A 22,019-nucleotide genomic window follows, 5' to 3' on the forward strand; every position below is an offset into this window, starting at 1 on the left:
AAATGAAGTTGACAAGTCCAATATGCAAGAGATGGCCTCCAGATCAGATTGCCTCAAGAGGAGATTGCTATTGTAATGGTGACCATTAGGTACTTTAGGAGCTCTCCACTTGTTTAAATACCAGAGCCCCTAGGCTGAGGCTCCCTTAAGCCTGTTGGAAAATATCCTAATCCTTTTAAGCAGGTCATGAATCCAGCTGCAGTGAATGAATGAACAGAGGTGCAAAGCAACTTAAACTAATGGCCTGGTGATACCAGGTGCCACCGCAATGTCGGATCTCTTAATTAGGCTCCCCAAAGGATACCGCGGGGAGAAATTCTTGAACCTCCGAAGACTCCACTTGTGCGGAAGATATTGGAATATCTTTAAATGAGAACAGTGTTTTAATTGCTCCGTGCACGGGAGCCTATGGTGCTCTTGTGTGTCCAGGCTCCTCTGCCTTTCCCTAGCACCATTTACTTGTGCCGTTGCAAGCCTGGGGACAGGGGACAATGTAAAGTAGTTGTCCTCAAAGTTATACAGTACATGTTTAAAGCATCTTGAATGTGTAAAATATTTGAAGGGGAAACTGTATTTCTTAGGCTTTTGTCCCATATTTGCAAAGTGGCGAATCGATCAACTGCCAAAGAGGTGCCAAGGTTCATCGTGCTGAAAAGGACAAATAGCAATTCTGGACAATTTCAGTCCATTTTTCCTTCAGCTATCTCCCTGCTATTACTTTAGGTTTTGCTGCATGATTTTTTTCAGTGCAGTAATTTTTCAATCCATTGCTGTTTACATGTTGTGATTTTGTCTTTCACTGACCTACATCTATTGCTGTGGGTAGCGGGTGACTTCTCTAAGCATAGTGCCTGTACCCCATGACATGTTATAATAGTATAAGGAGTTTTTGTTGCATTCTAAAGCCAATTCTAAATGTGTTTCTTGTCCGTGGACCTTGTTTTCGCTCGGGGTGTTTAGTGTTGGAAAAGTGCCATAAATACAGTACTGTTTTTGTATAATGATGGGCATTTGCTCAGAAATGCTCACACTGTCCAAGTGTAAGCACTAGCTTTAGAATTACCTTCATATTGCAGCTTTTTTCCACCCACTTGTGTCTGCTGACTAGACCAGATCCATTTATGAACTGCCAGGAGAAATGTAATTATCTAAATGTATATGTGTGTATATCAGCTGTAGTAGAATCACATACCAATTAATGTTGTTTTATATGATTTAATCCTAATAAATCTTATTAGATTAAGCCATATGTGATTGACAGCCAGTCTTTAGTCTGTGTGGGTTGCAGCTAAAGGTAATATGTTGTCTTTCTTCATCATTCCTCTGTTTCAAGTGCACACTCAGTCCCTTCCAATGAACATTAAGGGCAGTTGAAAATGAGCAGATATAATTTATTCAGTCAACCTGTTCTGTCACAGTTATGATTTTTTATTTGTTTTTCAGTTAAACTAGTGTTTTTAGGTTTTACTCATTTTTTCTGACATCTGTTCATTTCAGTTGTCATTATTGGTGCTCGTCTGCCTAATGAACCATGCTTTCTTAATTTGCTTTTGATTAATTTTTAAGTTTGTCATGGCTGATTATGAAAAGTAGTGTACATTTCCAAAGTATGATTAAAAAATAATTTTGTGGCTGTGACATTTTAATTAATTTTTAACTGAGATACTGGGCATGGTGGGTTAAGATGCAAGCTAATAAACTGAAGGTTTCCTATGATATCCTAAGAAGGCTTTCCCATTGCACTCATGAGAAAAGTATTTAATTTTCTCTGGTAAGATATGCAGGTTCATAAATGGGTAAGACTAAGTTTTTCGGAGGGGAGAAGTAATGTTTTATAAATGGCTTACTTTAGCAGACAGTGAATGATATGCCACTTCTCGTTATTTAAGACATGGTGGATTTTTAAGTCTGTTGAAAACATTGATTCATTACAAGCAGAAAAGAAAAATGTCCTACTTTTTCAGCTCCGAGATATGCAGTGAAGGAAGACAGAATTCATTTAATTTTAGGGTGCAGTAATGCACAGTTGAGCGATTCCAGCAAATTGTAGCTATGGAGTGTCTTGCGAGGTTGAAGCCCAGGGAACAAAAGGTCCTCTGAACTAACCAGGGAATGCGCTCGGCACTGTGATTGACAGCTAGCCTAAGGCTTTGTAGTCTGCTGTGAGCTCTACAGCCTATGTGTCACACTGAAATAGGAGCTTCCCCTTCTTCCACTACTTTCAGGCTTGACTGAGTCAAAGGCTTTAAAAAGTAGAAGGATATTGTAAATTAGTCCTTCATTCTATAATTGCAAAATTACAAAAAAAATCTCATTCCAGTTGTCCCTTGTCTTGAATTTGGCCTTTTTGCGGTATGCAAATATGAAAGCTTGTTTATTAAAATAAGCAGAACTTGTTACACACTGTTTCTGATTGTGATGTCAAACCCTTTTTAGAAAGTGATATCATTCTTGAGACTTGTGCCCACATCTTCTGTATTCTGAGGTCTTTGTTGAATGAGCTGATGACTTAGCTGATTACCATCCTATTATTGTCCTCTATCACATACAGGATTTGTGCTTGTTGAATGTAATGTGTGTCTTAGAGAGAAAATGCTAAATTTTGATGATCAAACCTGAGGTTTTGCCACAGATATCCAACATCAATTTATCATCATCTTTAACCATGTCTCTTAATGGTGGTATTGCTTTTTAATATATTTATTGAATGTTGGAATATTGGGGTTCATAATTGCTTTGATTAATTTAACATAATCAGATTTGTTAATTGGGGGGGAAAAAAAGCATGTTGACTTTTTTTTTTTTTTTTTTTCTTTTTCCTCTCTTTCCCCTCAGTTATGTTGTTTGAGCAGTGATAATATCATGTTTGAGTGTCACCCTGGAGACGAGTTCTTCATGACTGCTAAAGAAAAGATTGTGGCTGAAAATGAAACTGCATGTGGAAACCTTGATCTGTTGTTGGATTGAGGAAGAGATGACCATTGTGAAAGAGCTTTCAGTGATGGCTGTTCTGAATACACCCACTTAGCAGCCACGCATGTCAGCAAAGAACTCTAGTGACAGATAAGCTTGTGTAGATGCTCAGATGTGTCTGGGATTTTTCATTTGTGTGGATTTTACGTGTTGCAGCTGCAGGTCTAAGCCTGGCCAAACACTCAGATAAGAACCACTGTACTGGGCTATCCTCCATCAGCACGCAAAAAGGTAGTCCCCAAACGTGTGTATGTGCATACGTAGGTGCTCTGATTTGTGGAAGTAAAGTAACAGCGAAGATTACTGAGTTCGAGTATTACGTCTGTTTTGGGTCACTGACCCTGCACTCTTCCGCCTGTACGGAGAGGTTTCCTCCTCTCTGGTAATCTCTCCCACATGAGGTGTGTCACGGAGAATGTTCGTGGTCATGGGGTCATCGTGTCGGCGCTATTAAGACTTAGCTGTGTGTGTTCTGCGTCTGGAGTCTGGAGTGTTCTCTTGGGATTTCACTAATCCACATCCATAGGTATGCTCTGGAGCACACAGCCCATGGCAACTAGTAAATCAATGCAAATGAGATGATGGCACTGGTTTCTGAGAGAAGTCTGGAGCAGTTTGTTGGTTAAAGCACACCTCACGTTAGAATAAGACTTTTAGGAAATCGTGCAGCTTCAGCTTTGAATTGTTTTCAAAGTGTGTGTCACATTAAATGCGCATCTACCTCTCATTCCAGAATATGTTGCCCTGCTGTCTTATTTGACTGCCCAATTACAATGCATAGGATGTGATGTCACAAGCACATATTCCTTTTGCAGAGGCCCAGCAGTAGCGGCGGTCTTGTACTCCCCCTATGCTCTTAGTGATTTGTACCTCTTGCTGATGAAGTGAGCCCTGAACTTAAATGTGCGGAGACTCGGATACAGATCCGGTCACCACTGATCACCGGCTTCACTGGTTCCGTTTCCAACGATGTTCTCGTTCCATTAGCCAGCCAGTTTTGGGTTCTTGCGGATGGTATCTCTGGGGCAGCGCTGGGTGTGTGTATCCAGCCTAGGTTTGGGTGGGGGAATTAAATGGAGTGGAATGTGGAATCAGCTGCTTTTCCACCCCTGGGGGTTCCTCGGTGCCTCCCCAAATAGCACTGGGAGTGGGGAACCAGACCACATAAATGTTGGGTAATAAAAAGCTCTTTGTGAATCAGTCTCTCATTTTGTCTTTGTGATGGTGGCATGTCATGGGCTTTCACTTGGCAGGGGTCCTGTCTACCACCAAGGCCAGTCTTACTGTAAAGATGCATGCGTCAAGTCTCCGATGACTAACTTTGCCTGCCTCGCTGTTTTTCTTTGGTTGAAACTGAATCATTGTGGATTTGGGGTGGGCGTAAAAAAATATAACCCCACAAGTTTCCCCCCCCCCCCGTTCCTCATCAGCCCACAGTGTCGCGATGAAGGACTAGTTCACCCAGAACAGTGTTTCAGTGTGAAGCTGTGAATTTTTATACAAATACATGTGGCCAGACTCAGCCTCCAGCGAGTGCTTGTGCCAGCTGTCTCTTTGAGAAGGTTTTGTGCTGTGCGAGGAAAGCTTTCTTACTGCTCTCTTTACGCAGGCATGGGACGCGCTGTGCTGGGGAGGTGGCCGCAGTGGCCAACAATAGCATCTGTGGAGTGGGAGTGGCCTACAATGCCAAGATTGGAGGTGAGTGCGAATGCAATGATGAGACATGTGCAGAGTTTAAATTTCACACTAGGTTTGGTCAACCCTAGGCCCACACCCCCTCATATCAAATACAAAAGCATCTTTTTATACCTTCCTTAAAGGCTGTAATTGAATTAATCTATTCCAGTGTTTGTTTTCTCTCTTCTGGAGAGTACACACTTTTCTTTCATGCTTTTAAACTAAAAACAATAACGAGGACTTGAAAGTGTTAGAGATCAGCTTGCTCTTGTTAGGAAACCGAAACGCTTAATGATCACAGGCAGTAACACGGTCCTCTGTGCCAGTGATTTCTGCATAAGCGCATGTAATCCTTTTAATTAGCTATAGCACATTTTGTAATATTCAACACATCTTATCGCATTACTCCTCCGTCTATTTCCAGCTGTCAGATGAGATTGCTTTTTCTGCTAAATCCTCCCAGTTGTCTCAGCCTCTATAGAAGAAATCTCATCTTCCTTCCCCCGTAACTTTTAGAGAAGAATGGTGACTTTTCTAAACAAGTTGCCGTTTTCCCGACTTCTGATGCGTCCCAACATGTGCAGTGTCTCGGCAGAAGAGATCTGTTCTTATTTCTGCTTTCGTTACATTTTTGGCTTTGGAATATGGTGATGGATTGTGAGGTACTGTGAATGACCTCAGCACAGTCACTACATTAAATGCATTTCTGTGAACCTTATGCTGTAGCAAGTCTCGCAGAGCATCTCGTTAACACACATTCAGCCTGTGGATTTCGATCTCGCTCAGTCTGTGTGGAGCTTGCATGTTCTCCTCGTTCGTGTGGGTTTCCTCAAGATGCTCTGGTTTCTTCCCACAGTCCAAAGACATGTTTCAGCAAAACTGATGGCTCTAAATTGCCCATAGTGGGTATGTGTGAGTTAGATTGCTTTATACATGGGTGAATGGGAGTTTGGTGCAGTGTATCTAACATTATAATTTGCTGTGGACAAAAGTTTCAGCTGAATACTAGTTAATAATCATTGCATATTGGTTTGGAGAAAAGCGTCTAGTGAATGAATGTCATCCTAGTCATCTATTTGTTTTGAGTCCTCTGCTCCATGTTCTCTATTGCTTAGGTTTGATTGCTTTCGCTGCAAGATGGCATATCAGAATCTGAAGAGAAAGATGTCATTTTGAAACATTTGAGTTGTGAAACCAAACCTTGGGTTTTGAGACCACTGTGCTACTTGCTCAACCAGTGTTCCGCAGCCTTTATGTGTAGAATGAAGTCCACTTTTAACATTTTATCTTATGTGACAGTTGACTTCCCATGAGTGTCATGACTGCATAACGTTGTTGCACCATAGGGTATATTTTCATCTCTTTTGTACTTCTGTTACTAATAGGACTATAACCACCCTCTGAAGGAAGGCAACATGACCTCATTTTCCTGTAACTGAGCTTGTGGTTTAATTAGGTGGTTAACGAGGAGCTCCATTTGCTAAGCAACTCCCCTCACCGTAGCTCTGTGCCAGAGCCCAGGGGGATCTCTGCTGATTTTATAAGAAACTCCCAGGCAAGGGAGTAGGGGGAGAGTGGGACGGGGAGAAACGGAGAGAAGTGAACACACGGCACTGAATGCACATGAGAAAGAACTTCAGACAAAGTGCTGGAGCCTAGTCCTCTCTTGCTCTTCAGTCCCACTGTATTGGCTTTGGCAGGTGGAATGCGAGATGAATCCCATGTTCCAGTTGCATTCTCACAACAGAACATTAATGTGTGTAGTTTGTTTGATAAGTGTCTCTGAGGAATCATTCTCTTCTGCATCCTTCCAGGACTCTGTGTACAATTAGGAAGTAAGATTAACTACTAGCAATCTATCAAACACTTCCAGTCTCCTCCCACTGTTTGGTAACTGCTTTGTTTTGCCAAAAGGAAGGAATCCCCCCCAGCTATGTTTATCCTGGATGAGTGTAAAGACACTGGAAGCAAAGAGAATATGTAGAATTGCTCCAGAAACTAAGAGCAACTACCCAGTTTGGCGCTACTAGATGGAATCACGTGTGGAAATCAGTGCTGCTCCTCTGAAGTGTTGCCATGCTTCAGAGTTTGTTTTGAGGGACATGGAAGGACTTTTCCCCCCCCCCCACTCGTAGGAGGCCAATACAGAACAATGTCAGAACGCTATAGTGTGAATAAGGTGAAGAAACTGTCCTGAAGTTAAAAAAAAAAATAAATAAATAAAAATAAAAATGTTAAAATAGACATTGCCCCGTATTAAGTAGATTCAACTTAGTAACTTTGAGTTGTTTCTGCCTAAAAAAAGTTTTGAAATTGGTATCTGAAGAAATAGGTTCAGGTTTATGAAACTAGAAAATTTTGTTTTCTATTTGATAGAATAGGTGGCAGTTTTTTTTGAGACGGCAGCAGTCAGTGTAGTCAACAAACCACTGAAAATATTGTGCTTCCTGTTATGCACATCAAACTTAAAATAATTGCTAGAAAAACAATTGAAGTGTCCATATAGTGTGATTATTGTCAGTGATGAAAGAATTTTCACATTTCCTTTACTGAGTAAATTATATACGTGTGGGTGTCTGTGTGTATCTGTCTGTTAACAGTCCATTTAAATCTTTTGTGTTCAGTGTGGGTGATTTTTTTTTTTTTTTGTACACATTACCATGCTAAAGCTTGCCAATTATTCTTTGTTTCATGAGAAATTTCACCTGTGGCTCATGAGTAAAAGTGAAGGGCTCTCAGATCATCTAGCTTTCTGTTCTTTACAATAGAACTTATTCAAGGTGTTGCACTTGAAATTGCTTGATTGAGCCGGTGTTTTGATGTCAGACTAATGAGAAACTCATCAGAAAGTGTTTTGCAGTATGACTTTTCCCTTAATTTTGTGGTTTTCCTCCCCACTGTTGTGAGGTGTTACCTGTGTTGGACACTTATGAGAAAGTATGAGGGGCTACCATGTCCCCTGGTGGCCACTTAGCTTCCCACACCAACACTCCCAATCCCATTTCAATTTTGTAGGTGTCCGCATGCTGGATGGAGAGGTGACCGACGTGGTGGAGGCCCAGTCTCTGAGCCTCAACCCCCAACATATTGACATCTACAGTGCCAGCTGGGGCCCTGAGGATGATGGCAAGACTGTGGATGGCCCTGCCAAGCTGGCCAAAGAGGCATTTCTGCATGGTGTCACCGAGGTCAGTTTTTCTTCCATACATGTACACATTGTAAACTGCACCACATGCAAAGAAACTTCAGGCTTCTCTTGCTAAATTTGTACACCAGTATTTCTTTTATTTTGTCCAAGATCCTTCACGGAGAAATGGATTGCTATAGAACGAAATAGTAGCTGGATTAAATGTTTTCCAAAAAAAAAACTTTTTAGTTCTGTCACAGTTTCATTTCACGCCAGTTTTTACACACAACATGCCCCAGTGTTTACAGTTCCTTGAGGTGCCAGATATCCTGTTTGTCAGGATAGAGAGGATTTAAAAACAGAAAAGAAAAGCCTCCTGCTTACAGCTTGTTTAAGAAGAAGGAAAAATCCCATCTGAAGGGTGCAAAAGCACTGCAGTTCCTTTCGCGTTCACTTGTTGTTTTGATAGGTGAAACATGTTACTGAAGGTCACAGTTTGAAGCTGGGAGCCTCCCATACACACACTTGGGGTTGGCATAAAAGGTGCCGCCTGGGCCATTTCACTGTAAGCCTTTGACATCCATCCAATTGTCCTTGATTTATTTATGGCACTAACTCTTGGAAGCATCAACACAGAAAGCTCCTTATGTGCCTGCATTTACACATACCCTGAATACTTAGTTACCAAATTAAGGGTATAAAGATCTGTTGAAAAGGAAGTGGCTGGCATTCAGTTCCTTTTTGAATTAGGAGAACTGATCGTCTTCTGTTCCAATATTTGTACAAGGCTTGCAGTAGAGCCAGTGGCGAGTATGTCAACACCAGAGGCAAGCGGCCTCAGAGAAAAGCCTTATCCTGGTCTGTTTGAAAAAGGGGCTGCTTGTCCTTTCAATGGTCGGGCTTTTCAGACTTGCGAGCAGGTGTGTAATGAGAGGATGGATCCCGTACAGAAGCGGAGACAGGCTTTCTGTAACACACCACTCATGTCAGTGATACAAAGCAGCTTTCTGAGGGTGGATCAAGGGGATTGAAAAATTATGTATTCTTTGAAACAAAACGATAAAAAATAAATATGCTCGGCAGGCAAGCATTTTAAGTGAATCATCTATGTGACCGAATGGGTAAGACAGAACATAGAACATTCAAAGGCTTTTTCCATAAACACCCATGTGTAAAGCAAACGTGTTTGTTGCCAAGGTATTGTTAATTTTTTTTTTTTTTTTTTTTGCCGCTGCAAATGTTGTTTTTGCTTTAATGAAGAGTCAGAATTTTTTATATTCTGTTGTGGAGATAAAGTTCTGTTTACTTATGTAGGATCTTTGGTGGGGAAAAAAATCATAATTGATGACAGATTCAGAAGCATTTATAACACCAAAGAAGTGTGATACTCTTGTAATATTATCATTGCAAAATTTACAGGAAGATATCGCATTCAGTTGCATAATGGTTAAGAGAAAGAATTATAACCACCATAAACTTGCAACTGTATGTCCTGTTCTTGTGCTCTTGAATAATGCTTGACATGAATGGCTTCTGCAAGCTATATAAGAGAGGAAATGACACCATCAGCGCGGCGACTGTGTGGCTCTTTTTGATGCACATTGTTTTCAGGGGCTCTCTGCATTGTCTGCGGCAGAGCTGAGTGCAGATTTGACATGTCAGGCCTTTCATCCGGGGCAGATGGAGGCAAGTCTTGCTGATGGAAGTGCTGTCATTCACAGGGCCGTGGTGGCCGGGGCTCCATCTTTGTGTGGGCGTCAGGCAACGGCGGTCGAGAGAAAGACAGCTGTAACTGTGATGGTTACACCAACAGCATCTACACCCTGTCCATCAGCAGCACAACACAGAACGGCAATGTGCCCTGGTACAGCGAGGCCTGCTCCTCCACCCTCGCCACTACCTACAGTAGTGGCAACATCAACGAGAAGCAAATTGTGAGTCCTGCATCTCTGGGGGGGGTTCGGGCTGGGAGTAGGAGGCTGCCCGATTCCACTCTGCTGTTCAGGAGGTGGTCATCAGCATCTGTTGGCGTGAAAGCTGTCTTTATGGGTCATTATGACTGTGCCATATTAGGGCTCCAGCTGTAGAGTGACGCCTGGTTAAGATTTAACCCGGGACATAGTGGGTCTGCTGTATTGCCAAAACGCCAACATGGAGCTTTCAACCAGGCCTCCAGCTGCACTTCGCTGCTGCTCAGCCTTCTTTTATTCACTGCCAGATTTTGCATCCTAACTCCACAGGTGTTTGTCCTCTGGGTATCTACTAAGTGACTTATAACAATGTCTCAGGTTCTTTGGTTCCAGCCAGCTGGTTTGCCCTCCTTGATTCTCTTTGGCTGTAGAAGAATGTTTCTGACCCCAGTGAAGGTCACTAGTCAGTGATTTAATGCTGGAAGCTGCAAGCTGTTAGTCTGAAGGTCACCTTTTGCATCCCACAGCTAACTGCAAGTACAGTAAATGGCCATTAGAATACCCTATTTACATGCTGGGAAATGCAGACAGGAAGCACTAGGCATAAACCAGCTCATTTGGTTTTTTTGGTGCTCAATAATTCAGTGTAAATAATAATAAAAAAAAATTACATAATTGTTTTCAATATTTATACTTTCTGTACTTTAAATACACAACTTATGAATAAAACAACTCTATTGAGTATAAAGTGGCATTTAAATTTACTTTGATGTCAGCTTTCTGCCCCATTATTTTCTTGAACCATCTACTTGAATAGCATCAGTAGACATTTTCTTGTATGTTTTGATATGCTGGGCATAGTCTAGGATTTTTCCAGGCAATGGGATATGGTGGTATTCATTTTATAATTGAAAGGTCTCTGTCCAAAGCAGCAGACAGTGCCTCCAGGATGATGACAGTCAATCTGTGCCACTCCCCTGGCCTGTGAAGCCTCATTCAAATGTGGTGCGGTAAACTACTGAAATCCTATCTCCTTTGCTGACACGACTGCCAGAGTTGTCATTCACACAGCGGGCAGCTTAGCTTCACGTCACCAGGGCTGTCTAGGTAGAACAGCCTATCTAGCGGCCCTGGTAGGCACACCCGGTCTTGACTGGCTAAGCTGTCACTATATCTATGCTGCAAGGGGCTCATTACGTCATTCCTCTTTTGTGGGTGTAAGTTTTGTGAGCTCATTCTTCTGCCTTCTCTGTTCTCTCTAGGTCACGACAGACCTTAGGCAGAGGTGTACTGACTCGCACACAGGGACCTCAGCTTCTGCGCCACTGGCTGCTGGTATCATTGCATTAGCCCTGGAGGCCAAGTGAGTCCATTTGCCTCACCTAGTGAAAGTGTTGCAGAGTGATCAGATCTCTGCTTTCACTACTGCTGTATGGATTTCAACAAATATGTTAACAAAAAAAAAAATCAGTATCCATCCAAGGACTATAGAGGGCAGAATTTTTGTCTAGCATTATAATTTACTGTAACTTAAAATGCTTACATTGTAAATCATAGTAAACAACTAGCTAAGTTAATGGTTTTGAATCATACATGTGCTATAAGTCATATCAACTTCCTTTCCCAACGTCTGCCTTCAAGCCTTCGAAGTGTAAAGGTGAAATTTTCATTCAGAGCTTAATAATACATGATTATGAAAGACATCCTTTAAATACTCTAGAGCAAAGTTGTTGGCCAGCATAGATAAGTTCATGGTGCCAAAAGGGTTAGAAGTAAATTAACACAGCATGGGTGCTATGGATATCACATGCTGGTTCATTATTTTGGGGTGTAATGTTATTTGATGTAAGGGTTTGATGTTGGAGTATTGGTATTAGTTTATTGTGTTATGTCGGTGGTTTGTCTGCAGTAAGAACCTGACCTGGAGGGACATGCAACACCTTGTGGTGAGGACCTCTAATCCTGCCCACCTGACCACCAATGACTGGAAGACCAATGGCGTGGGTCGCAGAGGTACAAGAAAACATGTCATAACCAAGTGTGGAACACATGCTTTTCATCCAGTTATCTGTCTGCCCCTACTTCAGTCTGTTAGTTAAAAACATAAAGGCTGATATCTGAAGTATAACTAATAAAGATTATATTCATAACAAGAGAAACACGTGGCTTTGGACATTAAGAGGTTTGCCTTACCTTGTGATGTATTTCAAGGGTGGAGGGACGTTTACTGAAAGACAAACTACGATACGGTTCAGTACCCACCGTCAGTCTTGTATCGATCTCTTGTCTGTCTGCCAGTGAGTCACTCCTATGGTTACGGCCTGCTGGACGCTGGTGCCATGGTGGCTTTGGCCCGAAATTGGACCAACGTGGGCCTGCAGCGCAAATGCACTCTGTCCATGGTGTCGGAACCCAGGTGAGCACAGCCAGAGATAATCACGGCCCGATTCTAACTACGCACGATTTAAGGGATAAGACGGGAAGGAATGTGATATGTCAGGTGTGGGTGCTGATGGTGCAACCGTTAGTCAGCTGTTTCTGTTTTGCGTCTTGCATTTCCCAAATGAGTGTGCCGCTTCAAACAGGTTGACTGTTTTGTTTTGATGTGAAGGGAGAACATCTCTGTAGCCTGGGGTGCACATTTGAACAAAATTATTACCCCCGCACATAAGCCCCCTCGTTTCCATTCTTCATGCTTTATCACTTTTTTCTTCTCTTTTTTTCGTCCTTGTTTTGTGGGTGGGTACGATACCAACCGCTGACTAACGTTCCTTCCTGGCTGACTACACATCCACTATGCCCAAAGCAGCTCCAGTAATGTGCCCTGTAGCTGAGGGAATCAGAGACTGGCATTAGTTCTGAAAAGTAACAGCGAGATCAAAGGGCTCTGGATTGGAACCCAATTTAGCTTGCTGGTTATAAAGGTCTGTGAGTTGGAGCAGTCTGGATGCTGGGATGAAGTGATTAGTCCTGGCCTGATGGAGAGCTCACCTTTCCCTTCTCCAGGAAGCACAGTGGGCTTCAGGAAATGCCAGCCTCACTGCTAGTATCCAGTCTTTTTAATCTTAGCAGTCCTGCATTGTGTATTTTTTCTGCTTTGTTCATATAGTACAATGGGTTACAACCTTTACATTTTTTGTATCAGCCTATCTCCATGTGCTGGCAGCTGCATAGATTCACTATTTTAACCAAATAGAACAGCAAAGAGCTGTTCTCGTGGCATAATCTGTTGAGACCTTTGAGAGGGCTCTGAGAAAGTTAACTCATACTTACCTTGTCGTGGCTGAGGTCAGTCTGAGGTCTCTCCTTCACATGTCTGCAGATTCAGCAGTCTCGGCCGTTTTGAGGACAACCCGTAAAACTGTCAGGGAAAGCATCCGTGGCGTCTTTCTAAATCCTAATGTCTCTCTCTGTAGAAATATTGGTAGCCACCTGGTAATCACAAAAAGTGTGGATGCTTGTGCGGGAAGACCCAACTACATCAGCTCCCTTGAGCACGTCCAGGCACAGCTCAGTTTATTCTACAACCGGCGGGGCAACCTGGCCATCTACTTGATCAGTCCACAGGGCACTCGCTCCACCCTACTGGCCCCCAGGTATGCTCGTGGGAAAATACAATACCTTCCCTCGAGGCTCTCTGTCTCTTGAAAGTTATTTCAAATAGCTGTGGTAAACTAAATGCTTTATTACGGCACAACAAGCGGCTTGTCTTTTCTTAATCAGTGCACGCCTTGAACCGATGTCTGAGTGTCTTTCCTCTTACTCCGCTAGGCCTCATGATTACTCCTCGGAAGGCTTCAGCGACTGGGCCTTCATGACCACGCACTCATGGGATGAGGACCCCCGTGGAGAGTGGACTCTGGAGATCGAGAATGTTGCTGGTACCAATGACTACGGTAAGGTGGCTGTGCCTTCCAGCAGACCACAGAGGCATTTGCTCTGTTGACCAAAGCAGAGGGAGCTGGGGGCAGATTGAAGAACAGGAAGGCTAATTCCCACAGTGACCTGTGGACAGACGTGAGAAGGCAGCATGGAGTCATAGCGTCACACCCCTGACCAGGGATTAAAGGAAATGCAGGTGTAATAAGAACCAAAAACCCCCTTATCTCAGAAGAGGTTCCTTTTGTTCTGTTTTATGACCAGTCACAGCCCAGTTGTTTTTACATCTATACTGGTCTGTAAATCAGGTTAATTAAATTTTCTGGAGAAAATCAGCTCTCCAGACCTGTTCATTTGTCACGTCAATGGCCGGTCCACTTGCAGTAAATCAGTGCAGCTGTGTGTCACGAGTGTAACGAGAACTGGAGCCCTGCCTATGGGAACATTGTCATGGCTGCATCATAAGTGCAACACAAAGCGGCCTTTGCTCAATTTTCCTCTGAAAAATATTGCCACACGGCTTTATAAATATGACACAGTAGATAGCATAGTTATTATTACCAATGTTTTGCATCTTAAGGTACCTGGTTTGAATCCCTCTCCTGCTGTAGTACTTTTGATCAAGGTGCATACCCTTAAATGATATCATAATAACAGCCTGCTGTATACACTATAAATAAGGTGCTTATCTAATGTTGTAAGATACCTTGGCATTGGCTAAATGATGTATAATAAAGTAATGACAATGCAGAAGAAAATGTTTTGAAAATAGTTTGTTTTTTTATTTATTAAATATTACATTCTTAATCATGGGCACAACAGTGAAAATCTTGGTAAATGCAGGTCCCAAAATGTAAGTGTCAGTGCTAACTTTGTGTTTTTCTTGATGAAATTAGTATTTTAATCCTTCTTTGGGGAGTTATATTTTTTTCTTTAAAAGAATGAGAACTATTATTAGGTTGCCACCCCATCAAAGCTCCAGAGCCCTGTTACTTTAAATAGCTTCAGATCCGTGTTCCCCTCTGGCTGCTACACGACTGCAATAAAGTTGTCCCTGACTCTGCCCTTCTCTTCCCCTCCACAGGGACGCTGACGCAGTTCACTCTGGTCCTGTACGGCACCAGTTCAGATTCTGTTGACCTCTCCGGGTCCGACTCTAGCCAGCCTTCAAATGGAAGCTGCAAGACCTTTGATAATCAGATGTGTGTTGGTAAGTGCTCCAAGGAAGGTTTTTTTTTTTTTTTTTTTTTTTTTTTTTTTTCTCCCCCTTTTCCCCTTGGGACCTCGCATCTAGTTGAATTCCAGGCGGCTCAGTGCCTTGTGAAAAGTTGAAGTGGGACCCATGGAGGCTTTGAGACCCTAAGTGGACCATCCGTATGGTGTATGGCTACGGTCGGTCACGGCTGATGGGTGAACATAATGGCGACAGACTCCGCTTGGTTAATATTGCAAAAGCCGAGAACTTGGAGATCTGGTCCTTAAGGATCGGTGTCCTTCGGGTTTTCAGATGCATGTTAATTAAGGTCAGATTTCACCATTTGCAATGCCTTTCAACTGAGGCCTAATATTTACTTCAATTAAGTAAATATTAGGTGAGGTTGGAAAAGCCCAACATATCCTGGGTTACAGACTTGCACACAGACTTGCATCTTCTTAATGCCTAACGGTCAAGTATTATTAAGAAATAATACCACCTCATACTATTAAGAAATAATGCAGGCAGCCAAGTGTTCAGACCAACTCACTAGGAAAATCCAGTAAATGCACAGAAAAAAAAAAAAAAAAAAACCACTCATGTGCTGGACTAGGTGGAGTCTTGAAGCTGGAGCACCATTTGTCATCTGTCTTGAGGCACTTTGGCTTTAACAATGCTACCCTAGTGGCAAAGCCCATCTGACATCTCTCTGAAGTGTCTCGCTTTCATTTTTTTTTTTTTTTTTTTTTTTTTTTTTTTCCCTCTTCTCCTCCCCCCCTCACGCACATTAATGCCCACTGGTGGGGGTTCAGGACCGGGTGAATCCAGTTCAGCCTGGTGATGGATCATAGAGGCTGAGAGGAGAGGACTGGTTGTGAAGCACAGTGAGGGGAAATGAGGTGACTGAGCCCTGACTCTGTAACTCTGGGATAATAGCCCTACAGAGAGGCTGTTGTGCCAGAGAAGGAGGTCCACAAGTGGAGAAAATGACACCTCTAGGACACGCAGTACAATTTTAAGTCCATTGGAGACGTGACACAATTTCCAGCTTCTCAGGCCCATCCACAAAGACTTGGAAGCAATTGCCAGCTGCAATGCATGTCCTCCGAAGGCTTCTTTTGGGCAAAAGCTGCGCAGGCCTCCCTGAATTAGAGACTGTCGCTCTACTGGAAACGGGAGACTGCAGAGGGCGCTTGCGCTCTGATGCTCTCTTGCCCCCCGTCCCTTTTTGCTAATAAAATCCTCTCACAAAAACCCACACGCAGACACAGGCACATTTTCAGCTCCAGCGCATTTAATTTCCTCTGTTCCCCTGCGTGCATCTCCCCACATACGCCTGCCCTCGGCTGACCTTGTGCAGAGGACCGCAGCCATGGGGGGGGGCGCACCACGGACAGCGCCTCTCTGAGCGGGACGGCGTCGATGACGGCCTCACTCGCTCAGTAGCAGCGCAGCTGTTCCCGTGAGCTCCCCTTCGCTGTTCCAGAGCCTGCTGGGCCCTGGAAGTCCTGTAGACATACCCACAAAAGTCTCAAATTACAACCATCAGGTCCTGAAAAAAATTCAAGAAAAGCTGGAAGAACATACCGTTTGGAATTGCAAGAGGAGTACAGAGCACACATGATGCTGCTGTCAGTGGGGTGCTGATGAAAATGCACGGCATCACTATAAAACAGCTGGCATACATTTCAAAAACTGCTTCAATAAAAATGATACTGGTGATAATGGTTTTCCAGAAAGTGAGGTCTTTTTTTTTTTTTTTTATTTTTTTTTTATTTAAAAATTCCCTTTTTTTCTCCTCCCCCAGAAGTATACAGTGCAACAGACAAAAATTAGACCTGCATTTTCTCGAGTAAAGAAATACAGTAAAACAAAAAAAAAGAAATCCGTAATGACATTCCTCCTCAAAGAAGGGGAAAGAATGGCAAAGTGCATTAAATGATGCGCACTGCTGCATGCGGCTTGTGTACAGTCGGCTTTATTGGATTAGTTTCAATCGAGTGGTACATTACGTGCTAAATGTTCAGCTGGGAAGTGTGATTATAAAGGGAAATGTTTTTATTCCTAATTTACACTATGGGCAGCAACGGTCCTCTGAGCTTTGCGGTACAGTGCTTGTGCTGCAAGCGTTACTCCTCGTTAAAGCAACCGTGAGGCTGATGCCGCCGCACTGCTGTTCCCTCAGCTCGGGGTACAAATGAAGCTCTAATCCTAAACTGCACCAGTGCTCCAGCACCACTGTGGAGGCCACCTATTGGAACGTGATGCCCTTAAAGAGCCTCTGGGCACATCATGCAGCAACCGTTTGTTCTTTTCTGCTAAACCTTTTGATTTGAACCAGGAACCCAGGTTGCTGGATGTAGGCTGGTTCTGCACACTGCTCCTTTGGGACCAGCGGCGTGTCTCGGACCTCTCCCCATGTTACTCCTGTGTACATACAATAACGGGGTGGTAGAGCTCATCCTGCAACTGCTGCAACAATAATGAAGTTGCATCCTTCAATGCTAATAGGCTTAAGGGAGAAAAAGGTCAGATAATTTCTGCTGGAAATTGTCCTAAGCAATTGCAGCATGTATTAATTTTCTTCCTGTTTTGTCCAACAACCTCTTTAGAGTCTCAAGCTTTCTTTATTTATTTTTAGTTGCTCACCAGTCTTGTTTTTCTGTGCAACGAATTTTCTGGTGCTTCCCAGAAAAAAAGGTATTGGGTGTTTTGGAGTCAAAGTGATTTCTTAATTTTCCTGTTTGCTGTTCCACTGAACTTCTGACCGTCGTCCTGCTTTGCCCTTATCCAGATGCAGCTCATTCTCTGTACAGATGTCCGTCCCTGTGGTTTTATTGCTGCTTCTGAGTCATTCTGCTGTGTGTTTTGTTCTTCTGCAGAGTGCAGCCCTGGCTTCTTCCTCTTCAGGCAGGATTGCGTGACATCCTGCCCTCCAGGGTTCACTGCCGGCTCGCAGCCCCTCGGCTTCCCTGAAGGAAACAGCGTCGAGATCCCTTCTGTCCAGACCTGCCTGCCGTGCCACTCGTCTTGCCTGACGTGTGCCAGCCCCAGTTCCGCGGACTGTCTCTCTTGTCCACCTCACAGTCACCTGGACCCCTTCTCCGGCACCTGCTTGCACCAGAACCAGATCCAGCGGGAGTCCCCAGGCAGCGTGGCGATCCCATCCGACAGCAGTGGCCCTGTGATGCTGGAGCTGTCTTCCCGCTTGCCTGTCCTGGTGGCAGTGCTCAGCTGTGCCTTCATCGTTGCCACCTTTGTTGGAATCTTTGTCATGCTGCAAATCCAGTCCAGTGGGCAGAGCAAGCTTCGCACAATGGAGTCAGGGATGGGCGTCCGTGTGGGATTTGGCCTTGGTCGGGGGAAGGTCATTTCCTACAAGGGAATCCCAACAGTGTGGAGGGAGGATGAGGGAAACTCTGAATCAGAGAATGAGGAGTTTGACAGCCACAGTGAGAGGACTGCTTTTATCAAAACGCAAAGTGCTCTTTAACCTCGCTTCTCATGTCTCTTCTGACACCCCCCCCCATGTGTCTTTGTCCTCATCCAGTTTCTGGACCCCTTCTGCTGTTCATTTCCCTGTGTCTCTGTGTCTTCTGGTCACCCACCAGGAGGCATTTGTCCTGTGTGCCTGGGAGTGCCGTGGGCCCAAACACACGCACTGGGTCCTCATCTGGGTGCCTCTCTTCCCTCCAGCCTCAAATCAAGAATGTTGTCAGTCTAACTATTAATGACAGAGAAACTAGTTTTGCCTCCAGTTTTTATTTCTTGTCGTCATGGACAAATTATAATTGTTCTTGTCCCCTTCCCTTTCCTCAGCATCTGAGGAATCAGGTGGCAGGACTTTGAAACTGCATGCTGGTTGTTCTGTGACTAATTTTAAAGCTGTCTCAGCAGCAGGACAATACAGTAAGGTTTCATTCGATGACAAGGTCTGGTCCTCCAAATACCTATCTTTTTTTTTTTTTTTAAAAAAAATCCTTGGATTAATTGCAGGATGTAAGTTTCACTGCTCATACCTTCTGTTCCTTTGCAGCCTTCCTTCAATTAATTGATTCTTCCTCTTTCTTTTGGTCCTTCCTTTGTTGGAGAGAGATGTCCAAAGATGGAAAAACAGTGCAGCTCAACTCACAATCCATTTTTTTTTCTGGCTGAAGACAGGAGTACTTTGACTCCTCATGAATGATCCATTCTCACATGGTCCAGGAAATCACAGTTTGAAGTGGTTGAAATGCCAGCTTTTATCCATTTTATTAAATTATATACAGCATATGACAATGAGACATACCAGCCTCTAGTGATTTCTGGAGATTTTGCTCCCAGGTTTTTCAGGCCAGCAGCTCTATGGTCCTCCGAGCGATTCCCAGAAATGCTGGCTGGATAATATTTTTAGCCATTCTGGTTAGGAACAAAAAAATGGAATGCAGTTTGCCAAATTTTCTTCTTTGACATCTCCCTGGTGGTGCCATTGTGGAAGCAGATAATAACGAAATGACCAGGTTAGTGGCAATGAGTGCTAACATGTGTGATGTGCTGTTCATTGAAAAATGGCTTAATCAGGTTTAGCATGTGACAATAGACAGGCTTGGTTTTACACACATCAGCGCAAATAGCGGAACAACAATGGTTGAAATTGCCATGGTTTCATCATATACTCTTATACAGTTCCAGATTGCTGAAGCCTTCTTTTGTTGTCACTGAAGCCATTTATATGAGGTTGGTCTTTTATCTTGGACCCTGACAGCATAAAATGAAATGCTTTTGTGTGGAACAAACCATAAGACTTGATTACAATAGGAATTATTGGAAAGGTAGGTGTACTATCAAGTGTGTGGATGTGTATCCATCACTTAGGCAAGCTCACAGAATATCGGTTTCATCTTGTGCCACTGTTAGGACAAAGAAATTTGCTGTTATGTCTTGACAATAACTTCTGTATGTCCGTTCTCATTTGCATGCAGGTTGTTATGATGATTTTCTTTAGTAGGACGTTTCAACAAACCTTAGTTTTCAGCTGAATATATTTAGATGGACACTTTTTTTTGCTGAAATCTTAAATTCCTGTTCATATCTATGTATGTTCAAGAAATTATTTAATTAGCATTTTGCTGTAATCATCTTTTTTTTTTTTTTTTTTTTTTTTTTTTTTTTTTAGTGGAAGTAAAATGGCACACCACCTTCTTCCAGCATTAAAATGTATATTTTCAACACTTGAAGACCATGCATACAAAGTGCATTTGGTAATTTGCATTAAGTCCTCTAATGATATGATCTTAACATCAAATCAGTATGTAGTATAAAACATTTTCAGAGTATAGGTATGAAAAATAGTGTATTCTTCTCCCCTGAAGAATTTTTTTTTTTTTTTTTTTAAAGAACTGCCTCATATAAGCCATTTCCACTTTACACAAATTTAGTCGTTTGTAACTGGCTGGGGTCATTTTTTAGTTTTATATTTTTCCTCCTCTCTCTAATGTATATTTTTGGGTCTTTGCTATGCATCACTTTTATTCATATTTCTTCCTTCGGCAGACCTTGGTGAGGGTTTGATGTAATTGAATATGTTCAGATTTATGGTCTGTGATTAATTTTTTTTTGGGGGCCACATGGTGAGGTTTGCCCTCTGTCAGTCTTCGGCAATCAAACACAGGCTAAATAAAGCCATCATCTCCACACCCTGCATGCAAGCTGTTAATCATAAGGGCCTTGGGTAACTTCAGCTGTAAACAAGACTGAACTGTTCCATCACAGGTAGAAGACTGGCAATCATTCATACAACATATATGTACAATTCAAGCAATACTTACTTGTACATACAGATGTAGCTTGTTAAAAGGGTAACATTTTCTGTGGCCAAAGTTTGCTGTAATTTGAATTTTTACCATTGCCAAAGTTGAATTTGATGAGACCTGACACTAGACGTGTGACTGCCGAATCAGCTGAATATACCTTTTTTGAGAAGTGTCCAGTTAGCGTCTTCCTCATTAAATTGTGTTCGTTCCAAGCCATTCCTTCGCGATTGTAATATACCGATTATTGGCATCGTTTGGCTGAGGATGCCTTGCCGCAATGAAGGAAGAGGCGTCCCCTGCAGGTTTTCTTGAGCACTACATGTGGCAGAGTTCGTTTGGCAGTGGGGCGGCTTCGCCCATAGTACAAAATTACCAAAGACGTATGAGCATCATACCTGGCAACACAGAACCCCACATCAGTGCCAAAGTGGATTATTGGTTTGAGTTGCATGTGGGGAATGAAGCCCCTCTGTTTCAGCTTCATCAGATGTAACAGGTGTTTCAAAATTTCCTGTCAGCCATCAACCGCAGTGACCCACAATTTAAAAGTTGCATACCTGTTTAACAGTGCACCTGTGTGTTCTGTAACACATAAGAGTGGGAACACAGCACCATCCTCACAAAACACAATTTTGGAATGAAAAACATAAAGGGCTCAATGTGTGCAGCTCCTGGAGACCATGGCGAGTCTTGCTGGGGTTTGGTTGCAGTTTTGGGTGTAAAGCATTGTAATTCACTGGGTCTCTTTTGATTTCTCAACCTATGAGATCAAAAAAGCCTTTGTAATTCCATACTTTTGCATCAGTATGTTTTATTAAATATAATTCAGAATGACTGTCTTAGGTGAAAACTGATGCCTATTTTTGTAAACTCTCCCTTTCTCTTGTTCCCTCCCACTTTCTTGATTTATATATAAACATATTTGTACACACACACTTGTGTGTAGTGCATTTTAATGTAATTTAAAATCGTTTAGCCTATCTTTATTTTTCCCTATTTTATTTAATTGATGTCAATATGCAGATTAAATAGATTGTACACAAAAATAAAATGAGTCTATGCAAACCTCAATGTTTGTATTTTATTCAAATAAAACACGTTGTGTAAATGGACAAAAATCACAGATATGTGAGTTTTTAGGTTTAAGAAATTTTCTTGAGCCTGACATCAACAGGAAAGTACCTTTAATGCGGTCTGGTTACGGCCTACAAGAACATCAATGGATTTGCTCCACAATATCTGCATAACCTGCATGATTACTCGAAATGCCCCAACCGGACTGCTATGCTCCATCGCCTCTGGTTGCTTGGCGCTCCCACGTACAAGGCATCCAAACTCCTGAAAGTTTTCAGTTATGGCTCCGGTGTGGTGAAATGAGCTGCCTCTCTCCCTCAGGACTGCTGAATCCCTCTCAACATTCAGTAAGAGCCTACGCATCCTTTTGCTGCACTTCTCTCCTGGTCTCT

At 42.8% G+C, this 22,019-nt stretch overlaps 1 protein-coding gene across 6 annotated transcripts in view; it reads left to right on the plus strand.

Moving 5' to 3' along the window:
- The window catches only part of furina (furin (paired basic amino acid cleaving enzyme) a), a 75,675-nt gene extending 55,816 nt beyond the window's left edge, over positions 1-19,859 (plus strand). For all 6 annotated transcript variants that reach the window (XM_018763507.2, XM_018763508.2, XM_018763510.2 and 3 more), the window contains exons 7-16: positions 4,583-4,671; positions 7,666-7,838; positions 9,499-9,711; positions 10,950-11,050; positions 11,597-11,700; positions 11,986-12,103; positions 13,104-13,283; positions 13,459-13,583; positions 14,651-14,776; positions 17,644-19,859. In XM_018763507.2, the coding sequence (XP_018619023.2) occupies positions 4,583-4,671; positions 7,666-7,838; positions 9,499-9,711; positions 10,950-11,050; positions 11,597-11,700; positions 11,986-12,103; positions 13,104-13,283; positions 13,459-13,583; positions 14,651-14,776; positions 17,644-18,254 (1,840 nt within the window). In that variant the 3' untranslated portion in view covers positions 18,255-19,859. The remainder of the gene's footprint in view (positions 1-4,582; positions 4,672-7,665; positions 7,839-9,498; positions 9,712-10,949; positions 11,051-11,596; positions 11,701-11,985; positions 12,104-13,103; positions 13,284-13,458; positions 13,584-14,650; positions 14,777-17,643) is intronic.
- Positions 19,860-22,019: the final 2,160 nt, after the last annotated feature.

This window comes from Scleropages formosus, chromosome 11, assembly GCF_900964775.1.
Source record: "Scleropages formosus chromosome 11, fSclFor1.1, whole genome shotgun sequence".
Lineage (NCBI taxonomy): Eukaryota > Metazoa > Chordata > Actinopteri > Osteoglossiformes > Osteoglossidae > Scleropages > Scleropages formosus.